The 22,086-nt window shown below is 32.7% G+C and overlaps 1 protein-coding gene across 1 annotated transcript in view; it reads right to left on the bottom strand.

The window, feature by feature from the left end:
* LOC137925804 (progestin and adipoQ receptor family member 4) overlaps window positions 1–21,492 on the bottom strand; it is an 85,351-nt gene extending 63,859 nt beyond the window's left edge. Inside the window, exon 1 of the mRNA XM_068769266.1 lies at window positions 21,150–21,492. Coding sequence (XP_068625367.1) covers window positions 21,150–21,492 — 343 coding nt within the window. The remainder of the gene's footprint in view (window positions 1–21,149) is intronic.
* Window positions 21,493–22,086: the final 594 nt, after the last annotated feature.

Raw genomic sequence — 22,086 nt, 5'->3', positions numbered from 1 at the left:
TCTTTTGGTATCAGGTCCACTTCATTTACGCCCATATAAGTATAAGACTCTTGTGTCTCCCAATAAACAGTGCGAGTTGTGTTTCGGTTTGAGTGTGTTATGCTTAGTTTCATTATATGGGAGCTATTAGATTCATATAATAATTTTTTCTGTGTTCGTCCGGTAATTTTATCATTTTCGTTCATGTAAATGACTTGGAGTGAAATTTTAATATGTCCATAGTTATAATAGCTGGTGTGCCAGTAATACGATCTACTTAAACTATAAAATTACCGTTGTATTACTGCAAATGTAATTTTAAAACAATAAACGGTTTATATCCATGAAAGAGAGATTTATCACGAAGGCGTGAATCTCCCATTGCGGTTTAAGTATCAAGCGGAATTAATATCATCTCTTTTCTTTTTTCCTTTGTTAAAAATGTGAAATAAAAGTAAAGTCAACAATCCTTTGTAGAGTTTTAATTAACGCCGTTCATTGTAAGCTTTTGTACATTTTCTTTAAACAATTAGTCTGGGGGTTGATATTATATATAAATATTAACGACTTATTATTGTTAATAAATAGAAATATATCACAGAAATACAGATATAAGAGGGTCTATGATCCCATTAAGATGTAAAGTAGTTCTAGGTTTATTGCGCAAATAACAGGGAAGAAAAAAACATTTTTTACTATTTTGAAAGCTGACACAAAATTTAACACATAAAACACTGGATGTTCCATACGGAATGCTTTTATGACTAAATTATATAGCCATAAATAGTCATAATTTATGCACTTATGATAGTAATATGTTAGTGTGCGTCCACACTGAAAGCGCGGTGACTGCAGCCTAGGCGGGCGCGGCGAGCGGGGGCGTGCGGTGGCCACAGTAAAAGGCGCGAGCTCTTGTAGCGGTTTGACGTACATCAGGTGTTGTAAACTATTATGGACGAGGATTTGCTATTTTTACTAGACAGTCCGATTCTGAGATGGGAGGTGTTGAACACTAGAGATGGTGTGCACGAAATAAATAAAAAAAGAGCAATAACTGGTGAATTTGTTAACTTATATGAAGAATTGAGATTATACCCTACAAAATTCTTTCAGTATACTCGAATGCCCGTGTCAACTTTTGACTACATACTAAGTAAAATATGGATGTTTGCTTTGCCAAATCGGTGGTTTAGATTGAATTGCACATATAAAAGATTCAGTATCTATCGCCATTTTACGACAAACAAAACAAAGAGACGCGCATACGCCGAGCGACAAGACTGAACTGGTTTGTTACCCCCGCCACTCGCGCTTTGGGTCGCTCGCTGACTAGGCCCGGGGGCCAAAACGCGCGGACAGAAGTGTTTGAAACTTAGGCGCGCTGTCTCGCCCAGTCCCGTCGCACTAGGCTTCCGCCTTAGTCACTACAATATGGACCCAAAGGCGCGTTTCATATGTATGATATTTCGCGCCTGTCGTCGCAACCGCGCTAGGCTCGCACTATGGACGCACACTTAAGGATTTCAACAGCCGCGCTGCGAAATGAATGGCACGTCGTTCCTTGTTGCGACTTTGTCAACGCGTTTTTCTGTTGCGGCGGCATTCCTTGAACACGTTGTTCATTGCGGCTGCGTTCTTGAAAGCGATTCGCAAATCAAACTAGACGGTTTTTCTCTCTTCGCTCAAATCGCGCTGTCGGTCGGGGTAGCGTTTGTGTGCTATACTGTGATAGCCACAATAAAGAAAGAAACAGTACAGGTGGTGATCCGGTACTGCCAGCTACAAATTTTCGGTATTCAGTTATTGTTTCGAATGATTGTTGACGGATATAGAAGCTCGAATCGGCTATCTCTTATCGAAAGCCTTTATTTCTACGACTTAAACCTTCATATTTTATCGGATTCTTGCTAACCTTCTAGTCTCGATCTATTTGATCGCCTTGTTAACAGACAACATGCTTCAATCAACAGCCGAAGTACAACAACAGGACTATAACTTCGCGACCGTGGTCGTGATATAAGTCTTACAGTCTTGTATAAACAGTCATGTAATTTTGACAAATGTAAGCATTCAATATCGATTGAAAATAAAACGAAAATAAACCGGCCTACTCCTAGAGTTCCTAGATCATAATTCTTGAGCATCGGTTCATTTCTGTCCTAATTTATTTTTATACATTTAATATAAAAATATACTTATTACGTAATAAGCAATATGAAAGTTATAAAATTAAAGACTAAAGAGAAACAGAGATAAAACAGAGAGTCGCTAAAGTAACATAAAATATTGAAAAGTTACTTAAGTGCTTTTAAGCTTAAATGTCTTTTGCAAGTTTATTCATGTATCGTTACACTTGGCTTAATGTCAATCCAAGCGTTTGTACAAAGTCCACACAAACAGTTCTTTGTACTTTACTTACAAAGAAAATATCAGCTTCCTTTTTGAAAATATATTAGTTTAAAAGATATGCTTTTGTTAAATAATTCTTTTAAAAGTGAATGTGATTTCTTATGTTCTGTATTTGTATAAAGCTGATTAGAAATCATTTTATAATGCACTTTAGTCTTGTGTTTATTTGAACAACAATAACTCCAGGGATACAAGTAATATTTGTTTTCTATGTATTGGCGTACTCCGTAGATTCCCAATAGCACCAATTGGGCAAGTCATATAACTGACGACTTTAACAAGGGCGTCTGTACACGGCATCTTACGATTATTGCAACTAAATGATGCATCATATTGCCAAAATTAATAAAATTATAACAAGCAAGATATTATAAAAGTAAAAGTACCAATACTGTAAACCCAACAAATACAGCGCTGTTTTTCAGTAAGGTACCCAATTATTTGGTTATTTATTTTTAATGTGTCCGGTAGTTCCTGCTCGTAATTTCAGTTGATAGGGTTTTGTGAGAAAAAATTATACAAATATTAATAAAAACAATTTAAAATATAGTTAAATGAGACAATAAAAAAATTAAATAAAATACGGCCATACGTTTACTTTGGTTTCACTTCGTAAATTATCGTCACCAGGAAAACAAACTTATGTCCAATATAATGAGTGAAAATTGTGCTTGGATAAAATTTTATTTTTATGATAGGGCATATAGCTTATCATAACCTGAGCGCCATGCTTGTCTTGTCACTGTGTAAAGACTTTTTCAACAAGCGTTTGTTCAATATTATTTAATTTTCATAATTGCCTGTGTTTACATTACAAACAGATTAAATAACTGAAGTTCGTGTTTTCAGTTTTATTTGGATTTGATCAGCAATTCTTCTTTAAAATCGCCGTAGGAGCAAATTTGAAATACTTAATGCAGTGAATATCTTAGTCACGATTACTTGTAAGAATGCAATTATCAGTGGAAAGTATCTTTTTTCTATTTCGAACCGTCAAAAGAGGTTGAGGTCATTTTCGTTCGGTCGCCGTAGTTTGTAAAGTTAGATATACAAAAGTATCAGGTGATGAAAACGGATTTGATCACTGTTCTGTTATGACCATGGCATGCATTACACGTCATCGCTATGCATTTCATTTTATATTTAATTCATTTAGGTACGTCTTTTTATATATTCTTCTACTTACTTCCTTGGCCTCTAAAATAAAATATTGTGTAGCATTCGCTATTTATTCGTATTTATATAATACCCTTTCTACGTATAATACATATTTATATACGTTTATATTTGTATGTTTATTTACGTGTATATACGTGTATGTATATGTGCAAGTATATTATAATTTAAAATGTGTAAATTTACATTTAGTACATTTTAATGTTTTCATATTTCATGTCTCTCATGTCCATCCAAAGGTTGTCTGGTAGAGATCGCCTGGAGAGATAAGATTGTACCTAACACCGTCTAGTGTCAGGTACATATATAAATTATTCCTTAGTTATTATCTATGTTATTTTGTTGCACTTGCTTTATGATTTCTAACAGAGTTTTGGTGTATACTAAAGTGTAGTTATATAAATTTCTGTGTGAAAATAATTTAAAAAAGAACAAAATCTTGAAGTGTCAAAGTCAAAACATTTAACTTTATTTAGGTAAACAATAACATGGAAAGCAATAATTTAGTTATGTTTTTTTTGCATCGCTATAATGCTAGGCGAAAGTATACTTTTATTTTCATTCTTTACGTCTTTCAACTGACTATAACTGACGTAACTTACCAAAGTATTAACAACTTAAAACATTGCTTTTGTCTTTCCGCGTTAGCTGACAAAATATTTCTTAACCCTAATTGTTGGTTATGTGATACAACACTTTGATGTTATCGTTAATAAAATAAAATAGGGGGTAAGAATGTGGGGCACTATGTTTGCGTTATGAATAATTAATCATAACATTGTACAAAATAATATGTTAAAGTACATTATAAGATATAACCGCAGTTTGTAATAATAAAATGTTTTATATTTGAATGTACATACAATAAAACTGAATAAAGTTTATGTTTATATGGTCCATCATTAATATCATCAATCTGTTAGCCGGTAGACAATCACTGCAAGGCATATAGGTCTCCCCGAATAGCGCTACGCTGACCTACTGCACTACCCGCATCCAGAAACTTCCGGCGACATTAACTATAACATCCGTAAACCTAGTAGTCGCCGTATAAGAACCTTTTAGGTAAAAGTTTATTGCACGAGTGATGTGCCCCACCTACTGCCATTTCAGGCATTCAAAATCTCTTAATATTTACAAACAGGAAACGTCTGTATATCATATTATACTTTTTAGTTTATGAATTTGTAAAACAATATTAAAAGTAATATTGTACTCATATATTTTTTTAAAGTTTATTTTATTTATAAGGGAGATAAATTATCATCGGTATTTTTAATAACTTATAGCCCTCAGCGAATACAATCTAAAAAAAGATTACGCCGTTGGTAGTAAAGGACGGCAGAGAGGACAGACAGATAGACGTGGATAGTTGGAATATTTTAATTCGACTTATTACTCACATAATATGCGAACTCTATAAAAAAGATTTCTTTTTGAACTTAATTATAACATGTGGTCTCTTACTTCGACCTTCTTTGGAACTCTCACAGTGGCACAGATTAGATGCAGATCAGATAGTCGCTTGGCCTTAATGTTCTAAAGTGGAGATGGACTGTAAAGCACAGAATAAGTAGTTCACCCATAAGGTGACGCCGGACGGAGGCCGCTACAAACCAGTCCAGCACTGGTCATCTTATGGCTATAACAATTTTTTTTACTCGATTTAATCAACATAAAAAATCTTTATGGCGCTAATATATAGTTGCAAATTATTGTACCATATTAATTATAGTTAAGAAATTAAAATGTAATACGTAGATTGTTAATAGAAAGCAATTAGAAGATACGCATTCCAATTAAGGGAATAGCACGTAGTTGGGTTACTAACGCGTCCCTAGCAAATGCGCCGGGGAGCGCAGGTACTATTAAAGAAGGCGAGCCGCGCGTGACCTAATTCATGGCGCCACTTATGCAGCTACATGCAGTGGGAGTGCAAGCGGCCTAAGCACGCGCCGCCATTAAAATTACTAATTACAATACTAATAATTACGTATACAGGGTTATTGTTTGTAGGTGAAAGAGGTTTAAAGGGGTGAATGCATTGGCGTAGCTAGGGGGTGGCGAGCGGGGCGGCCGCACCAGGCACCACAAGTAGGGGGGGCACCAAAGTTAAAAAAAATTATTTTGAATTTTTTTTTGAATAATGATAAGGAAATGTTTAAAGAAAAATGAAAACCATTATTTAAAGTAAATAACATAAAAAGAATATCGAATTTTACTATTTTTGTGCTACAAAAGCTGTTAAATAATATGAACATAAAAAAAAAACGGTTACAAATTATAATATACAGTGTTTAAGCCTTTCATTCACAAAACACAAAGTGTTTTTTAAAAGGGCCCTAAATGACAAAATAATAAATTATTACATTATTGCAAGATTATTTAATGATAAATAGATTAAATAATCTTGCAATAATGTCAATAGAACATGAATTAGTCGACACTATTGATTTTGAAAATGTGATTAATGACTTTGCAGGCCAAAAAGCGAGGAATGTTAGTTTTTAAATTTTCCAAATAAATTTTATTAAGGTCTAATGTTATTTTATATATATTTATTATTATTTTGAACCAAAAAAAATATATTTTAAATACATTCTGTTCTGAATTTTGAAATTATTTACTCTTTGGGGGGGGGGGGGGGGGCACCAAGCCCCAATCTGCCCCAGGCCCCAAATACCATAGCTACGCCACTGGGTAAATGTATAGCTTATTTACTATCAATTAATAAAGGGACTCTATCGAAAAAGAATGGTTTCAGAAAGAATAAGATATGATCATATCCCAGTAAAATTGTTTTGATAATTCGAATTACAACAAATTAAAGTTAATTATTGTTTACTCTCTTTCTCCAACAGTCATAGGCTAGTCGCATTCTAATTGATAAAATAAATAATTACGACACATCACAGAATTATCACTTTACACGTGAAAATGAGGAATAGTAAAAGCTTTAACCTTTTTGCTGACACATGACCTATAAATTAACTCCTTGTAGGCTTTATTACCATTAACCAATCATCCTTTATAAATGTCACTAACAAGAGTTATTTTACACCAGCTGACCCGAAGAACTTCGTAGTGTCATAGGTAAATGGCCCATCGCAATCCAAAAATATAGCGTATTTAAAATTGGGACATGGTTTACGATGGGCCACTTAGGAAGTCTCAAAGTCACCTAAAGAGCTATGAAGAGGTCTCAATTTAGAGCTTCTCCGCAAAAGAAGGTCTCCTGCGTAGCTCGAAGAATTTCTTGTTTGAACTGGCAGTGTGCGGGGCACATGGCTGTTGCAACCGAAAGCTGTTAGGGTAAAAAGGTTCTCGAGTGGCGACCAGGAGCCTGTAGATGTGGCGTAGGTAGACTCCTCACTAGGTCGACCGACTACATACTCGTAGTTAAGTCGCAGAAAACCGCAGGATTGGAGCAGGAGGAAGCTCTAGTCCGATCATCGATGATCGATCGAGGGTTATTCTTTGCAGTGAGTATTTTTTAGCTATGATGATGTTGATTATAAGTGTAATAAGTCCTTGGAGACATTGCTGTTACATACGTATCTTACACCAAATAAAAATTAACTTAACAAAAAATTAAATAACAGATTGAATGAAGACTGAGACTGAGAATATTTACGTATATACATATATATACACATACATATATACATATATATATAAATACATGTTTATGTCCATATATATACATAAATCTATATATATTACCATATATATACATAATAGATATATATATATATATATATATATATATTACCATAAATGATATATTTAGTTATTTTTTTGTATTAAATTTAAATACGCCATATTTTTACGCTTAATATACTTTTTGTTTTTGTTTTTACTTAGAATATGATTTACCTAAGTATTTGTTAATACTTTTTGAATTCAACGTTAATCACTTAGATGCCCGCCTTCACAAAGAGTGAACTAATAAATGAATAGCCTATAAAAACATTGCAAATGGGTATAAAATAGGGGCAGATTTCAAGTAATAATATCGAAATTCATATAACCTACTAACTTTAACTTACAATATTTTAATCAATATAAGTTTTTTCCAATATTAATTTTCATTTTAAAAGCTCTTCCAGCAATGCGGAGTCAGAACGTCAGACTAAATTGAAACTAGCTGGGCGTGTCATTGGCCTGATTGGAAAATGAATTGAAGCTTTTGTCCGGGTGGAATAGAAAACAATTATTTTAAAAATGGATTTTTTTAACAAAAAACTGAAGTTGACATTCGCAACTATAACATTAATCGACACTGCAAAATTGAAATGATTATAAACATTGTAAAAACTGCATAAATAATGGTTTAGTAGAACATCTGCCAATGGTGGTTCTATGTCATCGAAAAGTGTTTAGCGTAATAAAATCAATCTTCAATATTAGCGTATATTAATTAGCGCAATAAACTTATAATCCTTACAAATATAATTGGTTGCTGGTACTTGTTTTAACATGACATTGAACAAATTGTAAAAATTATTACTTATACTTTTTTTTTTAATTTATCATAAATCTTTATGCAATCGATTTATTAAATCTAACTAAATGCTTTTGGCCTATGAAATATTATTATAATAAACACATTTTATCCTTAGAAGATAGTAGAGAACATTTTTTTACAAATATATTATATTTAAACCAGAAGTAACTCTAGAGCACCTAAAAAAAAGTTTTTCTTTTAAAAGTAAAAATAAATGATATTCATTTATTTTTAGTGATATCATAATAAACTTCCTTTCACGGCTGAAAAATTTAATGTTTCGTATGTCATGATACAAAAAGTTTTAGTTTTTAACTTAGCATAGCTTTATTTATGAATTAAAAAATAACTAAAAACAAAAACCTGTTTTGAACTATTAACAAACTTGAATGGGATGCATGGACTAAACATGAAAATTCAAATTTAATTACAGCGTTTAAGGTCAATGCCCAATGATGTCTCCCACATCTGGCCTTATTGGTACACTCGTAGTCGCTCAGCAAGCCATGCAAAGAGAGCTCGAAATTTCTCTACGATATCGAATTAAAAATGGAAAGATCCCTAAACAAACGAAAATAACCGAAATAGCCCAGCGGATTAACTAGTTGAAGCAATAGTGGAAAGGCCAAATAACGCGCTGAACAGGTGGTCTTTGCGGCCTTAAAGTTCTGGAAAGAACACCACGGACCAGTGAGCGTAGCACAGAACGACTGATGACCTTGTAAAGAAATTGCTAGATTGAACTCTTCACGGGTTTTATTCGGAATCATGGAGAGGCTTTTTCCAAAAGTAGACTGAAATGATAATGATGATAATTGGTAAAAGGTTGTATTGAAGTAAATTTTATATTTCAAACTGATTAAAATTCTAAAAACTTATTAATAATTTAACTTTAATAAAAACTATTAATCAGTTGCATCCCATAAAAGATTATTAGAGAAAACTAGAGAATATAAAAACAAAAAATCTCTGGTCGTTAAAAATTACATTTAAAGAATTAAAAAGTACGATGTACACTAAAAGTATAAAACTGAGCCTGAAGAATTCTTTTTACGTTAAAAGCATTTCTTTGTTAAAGTAAATACCAAGACGTAAAAGTATTTCATTGAAAAATATAATCATTTTTTTCATCGTGTTTTATTAATTCTTTCTCGAGTATATTTAAAAATAGTATTTCAATGCTAGCGGGAGAACTCAATCTACATATTTCGCTTTACAGGCACGCAGTGGAGGAATTTTTACCGCTTCTTAATGACCATAGTATTTAACCTATTAAATGATTTAGACTTTTATATATATTATATGACTACATTTATTAATTTATTTTTAATTATACTAATATTTTCAATTGCATATTTTGTTAGTATTATTTTCTATTTATATTGGTGTGAATTTTTTGTATGATATATTGTACGCGCATAGATATGTTTTATTAATAACTGGTTATATTATAAATGCGGAGATGTCTAGATTGTAGGCAATTAGTTATTTACAATAATATTTGATGATGATACGCTTACAACGGCCTGTCGCCACGACCGGCATACTGCGTAGCATTGGACTCCTCATATTTTCCATGTTCTTAAGTTATTAATATATAAAAAAAAAACATTTCCCAAGAAGTATATGTAAACTACGGCCACAGAAAAGCTGAAATTTTTGTAGGCAAATTATTACAATTACATTATTTGACGAAATTCATCTGTTAATTGGCCACAATCGTGCGATTTAAAACATTTATTTATTTCTTGGAGATAGGCCAACGAAAAAATTCATTTATTCAAATTTAGAATTTTTAACAGGACCATTATTGATCGTTATTTTTTAAAAATTTGATTTGATTTTTAATGCTCTACTTCACAAAGTATTATAGTTGTGAAGAAGAATCAAGAAGAAAGTCCACATCATTTATGTATACACACTTTCTGTCTGATAAAGCCTAAATTAAAACATTATTGAATAACATGTCTTATTTAACAATTTATGTGAATGTGTTTTGAATTTAATAAATGGCAGTTTAATAATGTTTTGTCAAGTTTAATATGAAAATCTGATTCATTTTATTTGAAATAAATTAGAAATTTTTTGCAATCGATAATTCTTATGGCATATTTTCTTTTCAATATAACAAATTTTCTTTTCTTCTTCATGAAATATTGTAAATACACTATGTACGTCCGCTATATTTTGGAATTTATTTTAAATTTTTGTACAATTAAAGTCGACATAGACCTATTACAATCAATTAATCAATCAGTCTGTTAACTTACAATCCGTACAGAAATTAACGAAATATAACTCATTAGTTATAAAATAAAATATAATATTGTCAAAATTTGGTTGAAAATTTTGTAAAACATCGACGTAGACATTTTTTTTTTTAATTCTCGTATAAGTTTCAGATTAAAGAAGGTTTTAATCTTAAGTCTATAGTAAATTATATAACAAGATAGTATGCGGACATTCCCTAATTAAGTATCAAGTTTTAAACTAAGTTCTTAACTTCCAAAGAAGGAAAATTACGGCGAGAACAAATATACTAGTAGAAACTTTTTTTATTTAGTATATTTCTTCCAAACTAAAAGAGATTTGCACAAATTTATGAACGAACTAATTTTATCATTCGTGGCAATATTGCGGACCACAAAATATTTTATTCAAAGGTTCCGTTTAATTATGTAATTATTAATTACGTTCGCAGAGCGTATAAAATTTATCACCCAAATTATGATATTGCTTGATTAATTTAATAATTAGTCCGTGGAAAATAATATGGACGTCTACATAATAGCTTGTCAAAAACATAAATATGGTAATTTATGAAAACATAGCCCGCACAAAAACGTTTTTCATTAGTATTTCGTATTAACATAACGATGAGTTCTTTGGGATTAATTAAAAACTGTCAAACACAATTAAGGTTTAGAAAAATATCTGAAAAGAAAGTTGATATAATGCCAAATAATTTTTTAAATGTGAAAACATTTTACTAAAAGCCTGAATGTTTCTTTGATACGAAAAAAAAAATTTTTTACACAACAGTGAACAGTGTTTAACATAAGCAGTAGTAATCCAGACGTAGTGGACTGAAACTTGAATCGCAGGTCGCGGGTTCGATCCTAGGGATACAATTTTATGTAATTCACGCTTTGATCATATATTATTGCCACTGATCACAAACAAGTTTAAACAAGATAGGCTGAAGCATCCTCTGCATACCTTAATACCATACTGCGATCATCAACCCGCCTGCCAAGCAAATAGTGTATCCCCGCATAGATATCTTTGGAGGAGGTCTATGCCATGCAGTTGGCGTCTATGGACTGAAATGATGACGACTTTTAACAAAATGAACACATGACTGTTCCATTAACCAACGTAATGTCGGAACAGGGTGACATTTCAAACAGAAAAGTAATAAAATATTTATGTATTTTTCAAATATTGGAATTCTTTATATATGTGCAACCGATAATGTTCTTTCTATTTCTATGACTACAAATCTATACTTATATACCTTTTTACTACTTTGGTTATCGGGAGTAGTCCTTCTGTAAACAACAGACACGCAAAACTTATGCTGCTATCGCCTAATTGGGTAAAGAAGTGTATTCAAAATGAGTAAGACTTCCAAGTAACTAATCAATTAATTTTCTGGCATAAGCCTCTATCCGCCCTATTGATTTCAGCCTGACTTTCATTTATAGGACCCCCTCTTTAGCGTAACTCTAATACCAAGATTTCTTCACTGACTTTATGTCACGGAATTTTTTACACATCAAAACAAAAACTAATTAGCTAAATACTAAACTGTTCAAAATAACTCGTCATCAAACGTACAAGGGCAATCCATTTAACCGATCGGTAATTGTATTACGCGCTCAGTTAAGCCACGCGTGCGATTACTTGCGGTAAATGGTAATTGCGAATGTTGAGGTAGAATTGAGGGTGATTTTGAAAACGTTTATGTATGCATTAAACATGACAGGCATGAGCGGTAATACTTTTATTCCACTTTTAAAACTCCTAAAAGCCAACAGTTATAATTTCCACTAGATAACTTATCATTACGATAGTTATTGAACGAGTGACCGAGCTCCCGACTCAATAATCAAAACGCTGTTTCAACCCCACCACTCTCAATCCTTTTATCGGAAGTTGTCACAAAAGAGTGATGGCGCGAGTAGTGTTGCCATTTAAGAGAAATAAAACTACCTTTTATAAAATTATTACACTATGTATTCAAAAAAATTGTAAGCATTTTACCCAAGTAGAAAGGACGATACTTTTTAAAATGGTTAATCTGATTACGCATTTCAGTTTCACGCGGCCGTGCCAAGGGCTGAGTAAACCCAGATACGGGATTAAAAACTCTAAAGCCATAAATGTGTTTAGCTATATTTAGGTTATATATTATCTGGTTTTTTTCTTGTATGTTTGATTAACTCTACATTTAAAACTTATTGTACCAGTAATATTTCAAATTATCGACGATATTTAAACGATATTGACACATGTGTGGGTAAAGGCTTACCTTTTATATTTTTATTTTTATACCTTACTTTTTATCACAAACATACAAAAATATCACAGAAAAACATTTAATAAAAACTAGTGCGCACGTTTGTTATAGATGTGAACATTTTCACTTTTGATGCAACAAAATATCCTGATAGATTATTGGCATTAAAAAAAAATGAAAATCTGAGACTTCTTTTTAAAAAGGTTGTACAAGAATATATTTCTAACATCTAACTTATTAAGAGCCGGTTTGGGAACTATGAGTCTGAGCTAGTACCGCGGTGAACAGCGATTCCTCCAGTGTCTAACTTAGAACTGACGCTGTTACCATAAATAAGTTCCTTTTTTGTTAAAATATTGTACAATTGTAATTATTTTGCAATCCGTATAATTTTTATCAGGATTTCTTCGAATTTATTCGCTTATAACATTAACCACCTCTTTCTTAAGAATATTACGTGGACGACTATATCTTTTTCTGTTACAAATAAAGAGGATTTCATTGTATCTATCATTAGTCCGGTACACAAACATTTAACTAGTACCAAATAAACTTTAGGTACTGCAATCGCAGCGGTTTGGTTCTATTTATCAGCCCATCCCATTTTAAAATCACAAATTGACACGAAAACAAGAAACCACAATGAACGATCACAAAGAAAATGACAGATTCTAAATCCAAAAGATATAGTAAGTTTTTTTTTAATTATAACAGTATTTATGGGGAGACTAAGTATATACGAAGGATTACAGTTTAATAACCTCAAATTAACATTATCATTACATCATCATTATTAACATTACATGCACGACCATAGGTAAAGAATCAGATCACACGTAAAAGGAAATAGTGAACAACGGAAGTGTACTCCGATTTTACGCCTGCATATAAAAAGTTATATAAAGTTAAGCTTATTGCTGTGCTTTTTACCGAGACCCAGCGTGAATTGAGATATATTGTAACATTGTATTGTAATTTTATCATTTTACTTAAATTATATAAAAAAAATCTTTGTGAACAGAAAATATTAAAATCCTTTAATAATTACCTTCATTTTATTCGGACGTTATGATAGAAATCAAATCACGTTTCCATGTCACTCTTTCCGAGAAAATTCTGTATATAATATACGCATTGTCTGGTTATATAACCTTTAAAAGGGTGCTTGTATACCTCATTTGTCAAAGCTTTTGCACGACTTCCAATCACAATGTATAATAGAATAGTGGATTCGAAAGCCTAACCTTTCTACATCATACTACTGTTTCTTTTGTGTTAGTAACGAACCTTCGTAATGACATTGTCTTCGCGTCACATGTCTGATTATAATCGTGTCGCCCGTATATATCGTCATGCCGCCTTGCTAACAATTAATTATTTGATACATTTCATTATAAATAAATGTAGGTTTGTACCTTATGTACTGTGCGACTTAATTGAAAAGAGGCTAGGACAGAGAGAGGGAGTCTACGACACACTCTCACATTCTCTATTTAACAGATTAAAAGGCTGTCCAATGCCAATGATAAGTAAAAACCAGAGGGAACCTCGGCTTGGGCTGTATGTGAGTTTTGAATTTTGATTGAAGAATTGATCGTCCAAAGTGGCGGTGAGCGGGGTGCGTCGCTCGTGCAACCAACGAACGTCCGGGCTGAAAGGTAAGGTGGTTAGGCCCCCGCTAGGTGGACAGATGACATAGCCTTACAGTAGTCGTCAATCAGATGCATGTGATGATGGTGAGAACTCTGATTTCAGAAAACAGAACCACGGCTTCATGCTAAAGTTATACTGAACCGTTCAGTTATTTTATCATTTCCACTTTTGATCATCTATAGCGATCACGTTTGTACGTCAAGAAGACTTCACTATAAAGAGAACTAAAAATACACAAGATAGGAGCTCACAACAAACTGTTTTCATCACTTTTACATATGTATATCTACTCCGTTGGACTATTATATTCCCTGGTTATATAATTAATAAAAAGTCTTTTACAATATAGTCAAGTTATTTTACTACTTCTTGTTTAATAAACATTTTAAATTTATTTCCAGATATTACTAAGCAGCTCATAATAAATAAGTAGATGGGGCAACATTTCATTTCTACAACCTCCGTTCAATTCCCAGAAGGCATCTCTATAGTGCTACAATTCGCTAATAAGGTAGTAAAAGTAATAAAATCAGCTTGGTTTTTGATCAAAAATTAGACATATGTTACGAATAACAACGCGTACTGATGTATTTTGGCTCCCATACTCCAGGACGTTAAACATAGGAAACATTATTACAACCATTATTCAACTGACTGAACGTTTTCATTTGCAAACAATACTAACGTATGGCTTCCGTGAATTGTAACGAGTGCACTTATGAACTTTATGGCGTGGTTATAAAAAAGATTATCGATTGCATTTTGATGTAGTGCGCTCGATATCCGTACGACAGGTATAAGTGAGCCCCGTGACATAGCAGCGTGGTACGCAAAATAATCAGAAGGGCTACGACTTGAGTTTTTATTATTCATGATAAACGTTTATTATTTTATATATGATTAACATCAATAGGATAGGCTTCAGAGAATCGATATTTTCAGAATAATTATTGAAAAAATACAAAATAAATATTTATCTATATATTTCTGTATTAGTTATGGATATTTTTTTTCGCAAAGGGGATGTGGGCAAGGAGGACATACGACCTTGTTGAGATTGTCAAAAGACGCTGGATGTAGGCTTCCAACCGGTCCTATTGGTAATCTGTGTAAGAGGCATAAGCCGAGTGGATGTCCTACGGCTAAAATAATAACGAGGATAATGATATGTCAATTACAGTATATAAGAGTCGATATTTTTCGCGTCTTAAAATATTTGTCAATATCTTGTATATCCAAACATATCGTAGCCTTGGTATTTAATATGAAATTAATATATTTAAATGTTCAAATTAATCTCGAGAATAATAAACGTCCAATTAAAAGGTGTATACAATATTCGTTTCGGTTGTAATGCTTGGATCAGATATAGTTTTGTTCGAAATATAATTTCGTTTTTATTAGAGGACTTCTAACAAAATACAAAAATGGCTAGTCAAGCAGCTCTTTTAAATAAATTTTATTTGAAAACCGTTAATAACAACAACGAATTGGTTGAAATGAAAACGGACAGGCCACATAACGCGTAGAACAGGTAACCGCTTGGACATTAAGATTGAGAATTGGAAACCACGGACTGGCAAGAGCTGCGGCGTCCACTCCTACGGTGGAGTCAAGACGTTTTTTTAAAGTCTTCGGAAGAAGCCGCATGTAGGCTGCTTACAGTCGTTCCTATTGTAAAGTCCAGCTGCGGACGTCTTACGGCAGAATTGATGATAATAAAAAAATAACATACTCATGAATTAAGAATAAAGTTTATTTATTAATACAATACTTTTGTAGTGTGTATGGCAGGGACGTTCATTTAATAGTAGAATTGGTCACTACCGGTACTCTGTGCTAACTAGAACTTGGTACACAAAACGAAATACAAAATATGGTATAATCCCAGTCATTACCCATCATTGTTTGGTGGTTGATTTACACGTAAATAAATGGCCTCTAAAAGGGACTTACTGCGAATGAAATTAGTTTGCATTATTTATTTTTTGCAATTTATAGCTATCGTGTTGAGAATTATCTATGTTTAAATTAATTTTGTTATGTATAGTTTTCATATGTAGCAAAATAATAATTTTTTTAATTGAAAGTTATGATTTTTGTTTTTGGAAAGCAATATTTCATAGATTCATCTTCGTCAGCGTTCTATAATTCTTATATAAGGCAATCGATTGTACAAACAACTTAGGCAATATTTCAAGCAGATATGAAAGAGAAATTTATGAATAATATCAACGTAGCGTGCTACGAGCTGCGAGGCGCGTTGGGAATGCTACGCGGGCGCGGAGAGAACGCCAACAATTTATTGTTTGCCAACTCGTTTGCTTTCGTTTATTTGTAGGAATAATTCCTATGCAAATTAATAGCGCAGGATACAAATTCTGTAACATAATCTGGACAGTTAGATTAGCCTTTTAAAATTATATGCCATAATTTTAAATATAGAAAATCTATGTTATTACACTCTATGAAATTATGAACACATATATCTGGCCGGTTTGATATTCCAATTTAATTTTATTATTGAAACATCTTTTAAAATTTTGAATAAATATTTATTTTTGGCAACATTTAATTTGGTTCTTACATCGTTCCGTTTTCAACCATTAAAAAATCTACAACACCATTTTAAATAATTCGTTGAAACTTCGTCCTGGGTTTCTTTTTAGCAAAAGAATCAATTAACTTTCCATAAAATAGCAGAAACACATCGTCGACAATGGTACTTATGGCGATTAAATAATATATGTTTTTCATACATTCCATTGTTTCATTATTTCGTTATAAAATAGATTAAAATCACTAGTAATTTTTTTTTAATTTTTATGCATACAATAAGGAGTTAATATAGAATGTAATAAAATTAAGTACCCGTCCTTCTGTTTTCAATCAGACAGATGACTAACTGTTTTCATTTATCCCCGTCAAAAAAAGGTTGAGCGAAGGCAACCCACTAAGTGTAAAAACATAGAAGCCCGAATAAATTACGGTACTTTGTCATCGAAATACAACATAAGGACTTTTATTCAAATACAAAAAGGCGCTCTCATACAAATAGTACATAATAATGGTTTATTTTTGTATGAGAGCGAAAAATAATCATTTATTTCTAGACATAAGTAACGTTGACTTTTAAGATATTAAACATATTAATATAAATAAAAGCCGTTGTAGCTCAATGATAAAATACTGCGACAAAAATTCTTATGTCGCTGTAACAAATTCTTATTGACTTATATTGTGTCTTATTTAAAAACACCCCCTATTCTGACGGGCCATAAAGGAAATATTCCTGAGAAACCGGAATGTCTTAAGATCGAAAATCTGCAGGATATGTGATATATGAAAATAGGTTATGGGAACGCGTGGCAGATTACAGCCTGTAGTCTGTCTTGTTTCGTTAACAAGGAAATGACATAGTTAATACAATACAAAATATTACGTAAAAGAAATAAGGGCATAGTTAAGCCGTCTTTAGACGCTTTTATTCCATGATCCGCTTCCAATAAGTCATCGATATTATTATCTTTTCATTCACAGGACCTACTCTGCTAGATGAAGGCTACAACCATAGATTTCTAAAAGGTTGGAAGCAGCCTCCAGTGTTCAACCTTAACAAGATTGTCGATCCAGTTAGTCTGTCCATAGATGGACGACGACTTACGCTACGCTTTTGCTGGAGTGGTCGGGTTCATAAAATAATCCCCATCTTCTTCTCCTAAATTGCTGTAAGAGCAAGAAAAATATTCACGGCGGATGGACAGCTGCAACACCCGAACATATGTGAAAAAAAGTGAGCTCGCCAATGAGCATTCCATGCGCGGCGACAATTTTCACATGTCCCTATATAAATCAAGTTTACAATAAATAGGTTAATAACAATACTAAAGAATATTGGTATTAAATATTCGACAATTAATTAATGTCTTCATCTAAACATTTATACATCACGTGTTAATTAATATCTCTAATTTAATAATTAATTGTATTTTCAGTTATGTCAAAGATTTACTCGATATTGATCGGAATCTATTATTGACATTTTAGACAAAGAGGATACAAACTACAAAAGGTTAAATTTAGCATGCGTAACCTCAAATAAAGGTCCCTTATATAAGCTAAAATGTCAGATACATTACAATATTCAATAATCAATAACTATAAAAAAGTTGTTTAAGTTGTTCCTTTACGTTATTGTAGATTTAAAAAATATTAGATCAATTAGATTAGTATTCAAAGATCCCTAACTTTATTGTATCCACAGAGGATGTTAAATTTCTACAAATCGTATAACGTGTGATTGTTAAAATGTCTACACAAAATTTAATCATAATACTTATTGTAATCATCGTACAGCGTTGACGATACTATTTATATTGATTATAAGTGTGAAAAGCTTAAAAGTCATGAATGTATAGGTCTTTTAATGCGAATCGGTGTATGGTATACCCTTACCAAAAATCAGTAATTTCAGAAACAATAAATAACTATGATAATACAGTAAGAAACGTTTCCAAAATCAGATTAATATAAATTTAAATTAATTGTTATTTATTATCTGTTCTTTGTACTGCCAGAAGCTATTGTAGTGTCGCATTTATGTAACATATTTCAGAGTGATGTTAAGTGTAAAGGCATTAAAAGGTACTCGTATTAAAGCTTTTTGCTGACAGTGAGCTACATATTCAGCCATTTAAAGCTCATTTTACAGCGTTGATGGTATTATATACAGGGTGTCGAATGTCTGAGGCATTTCGGGTAAAACATTCAAAAAAGCAACCAAACTGTTAGATTTTATCATTATATAATTTTATTCATATTAATTTTAATTCCAATAATTAAATTTTATTGTACTGCAGTTTTGTTATAAGTCAATAAGCATATAATAATAATTATTATTGCACACAATAAACACACACATATAAACATTTCTTAGTTCTTCCGAACGGAATAGTATCCATATGTATGTGTGTATTTTGTTTTTTGTCTGTGCAAACGGACCTTATCAGCATGGAATCGCAGACGATCCGCAGCGCGCTGGTCTTACACAAGCCCGTGAAATTGTGCACGATCGCATCACATTAATTAAATAATTATAGTGTATAGTAACGATCAAATATAAATACTATATATTAGTGTTATTAAATATAAAATTATAAGCGTCGAAAACAAACTGGCATCCACTAACTGTGCCACTAATTCGTAATCGATGGACGTTGGGTTGGCTAGCACGCTTTTTTTATTTTATGTCACCTAATTGTGCTGTTTTGTGTATTCTGGTATAGTAATATTCCTTTGAGCCTGGATCTAAACACATTCTATATTTCTTCTATTATTGTTTTTAATATCGTAGTATGACACAGCGTCTGCATTTTTCCGATTAAAATCTCATCAAGCGGATCCAAAAAAAGATTTACGTGGCACTTATACTCGGAACGTTTAGTCAAGAGACTTGATCGTTATCGCTCTAGGCCTTTATATTTCAAAATCGAGCTAATTAGCCAAGGGAAAGAATAGTTTAACCTCAATTTTCGTAAAGGATTAAAAGAGCCAGCTAGGTATCCACGTACTATATTCCGTTGTCTTTATCCACCTCGCGGAAGATCGCTGTTTGTCCAACCCTCCAGCCCCCCCCCCCCCATATCACGAACGCGCAAATTAGCTTACTAATGTAGTATACATTTTTATAGTTAGTATATATATTCATTATATACTTATATTTATTTATTTAAAATAATTATGTATAGGAAATTTATAATATTTTGTTTTTGTACTGTTTGTATTATATATTATGTCATTTTGTTCTTTGGAGGTGCCATTTATTCTGTACTTAGATAGACCGCCAACATAGTTAACATACTGGGATATTACTCGATTCGGGCAGCGCAAAATCAGTCATCGCAATTATCTTTGAAATAGACCTTACAATGGGCATCTATCGGCTGCTGTGATAATGATGGTGATTTATTCTATATTACTGTGTAAGCTTCATTGTTTTGAATTGTGACAGCTATAAAAAGATGTAATTGAGTAAATTAACATAAAAAAAGATATGCCACATGTTTTATTTTAAAAGATTCCATACGCATTTTGATAATCGTAACAAATAAATCAGGTATAAATTCTAATCGCTTTTTAGTTGTAATAAAAATAAATATTTTAATTAAAACAAATATGATGATGTTATTCAGGAGTTAATGAAATATTTCTTTTAAAAGAAAATATCAATTTTAAGAGGCGCAAAATACAACTATTTAGAAGATACATATAATGAAATGAGGAATAGGATATTACATATTTTATTAACAGATTCCAGAGCATACATAGTACATATATAATCTAAAATATCGTTACGCTTAAACCCGCTTAGTGAGTTATTATTTTTTACGTAACACTCAATCACGATCGTATGTTACGTTCAGGTATATATGTATGTGTGTACATACGCCTTGCAATATAAACTTCATATAAAAGGGGGGCTGTTGTGCCGTGTAATCAATTAGTTGGAATACAAGAGATTTTTTAAGTTATTTTTCGAGTTCCACTTAAAATCTATACGATGGACGCTTACACGCAAAAAAATAAATACAGTCTATTGTAGTCACAAACAATTATTCACCTTATGCGGGAATTAAACTCGCAACAACTTAATGTTTTAAAAGTAAATTTCGTAAAAATAAATTATGTTCAAAGTCAGTTTTACAATTAAGTCTGCAAAATTATTTAAGATATAAAAATATTTAATATGTAAAAACAGAGAACGAATTCCGTAAAATATTTATTTAATAAATACGTAAGATTATACTACGAAGTCAAAACAATAGCTTGGTCTAACGGGCTAGTAAAGAGTTTATAGTTTCAAATAGCACCTTTATTAATTATTGATTAAAAAAGAACACCTACCGTGCGTGAGGATGTTAATGGTCTCATTGTGAAAGTAGAAGAGACTTCGTATACACCCGCCCCAGTCTTGAAGAGGCCGGTAGCCGGTCAACACGTACGGGTTAAACTGCAGATGCTTGGGCATGTCCCGCCAATGTAGCAGTTCCACGGTCTCGGTGGTGGAGGTTCCACAGACTTCATTGTTCGAAGGTTCCGTAGCCTCACCGGCGTTCGTCTCAGGCTTTAACTCATCGCAGATATTCTCAAGCGACTTTTTCCTTTTCCTCGGCCCTTTACCATTCACTTCTTGAATTGCCGCGTCAAACATTTTAGTACACTCATCGGGCACCGTACCGTCTCTCATAATAGCACGGCTCCGTTATTCTCGAGAAGAAAAGCGGGAGATGATACACGCTCTTTTGAGCACCGCGCCCGCATATCCCGACAATTTTTTGTACGAATATCACAGCTGAAGCATGAAGTAGGCCTGCGTGTTTTGTTTAAATATTAGTTGTATTACTTTTCTTTCAATTTATTTGAATAAGTCGGAGCCGCGTGGTTTCCTATGGCGCCGATGTGGGCGGCAAAGGCGCGATAGGTTAGCGGGCCACGGAGCCGCGCGACTGTCCGGGCGCCGCCGCAAACCCTATTTACCCTTGCCCCTCCTATCCGCCCCTCAACCCTCGTATTTGCGCACTGCGCAATCCCAATCAGCTGATTCCCGCCAGGACAACTGATTATCCGCTTCACAATAATCTTTCACAACATACTTTCACTTACTACAGTGTGCCCTCATTCCATAATTCTTTTAAATATCGATAACATATTTCATATTGATGGCCAGCGAATAGTCCCAGTTCAGCAGTATTTGCAATAAAAAAATGGAGCGCGCATGTTGAAATATCTCGTATAGTTAATTTCAGCTACTTTCAAAGAATTGTGTCTTATGGCATACTAC

The sequence above is a fragment of the Battus philenor genome, unplaced genomic scaffold (genome assembly GCF_028537555.1).
Source record: "Battus philenor isolate CCGP_79_NKW_IND1 unplaced genomic scaffold, ilBatPhil1.0.hap1 SCAF_10, whole genome shotgun sequence".
Lineage (NCBI taxonomy): Eukaryota > Metazoa > Arthropoda > Insecta > Lepidoptera > Papilionidae > Battus > Battus philenor.
The sequence above is the reverse complement of the archived record's forward strand: the minus strand, read 5'-3'. Positions and strand labels throughout refer to the sequence as shown.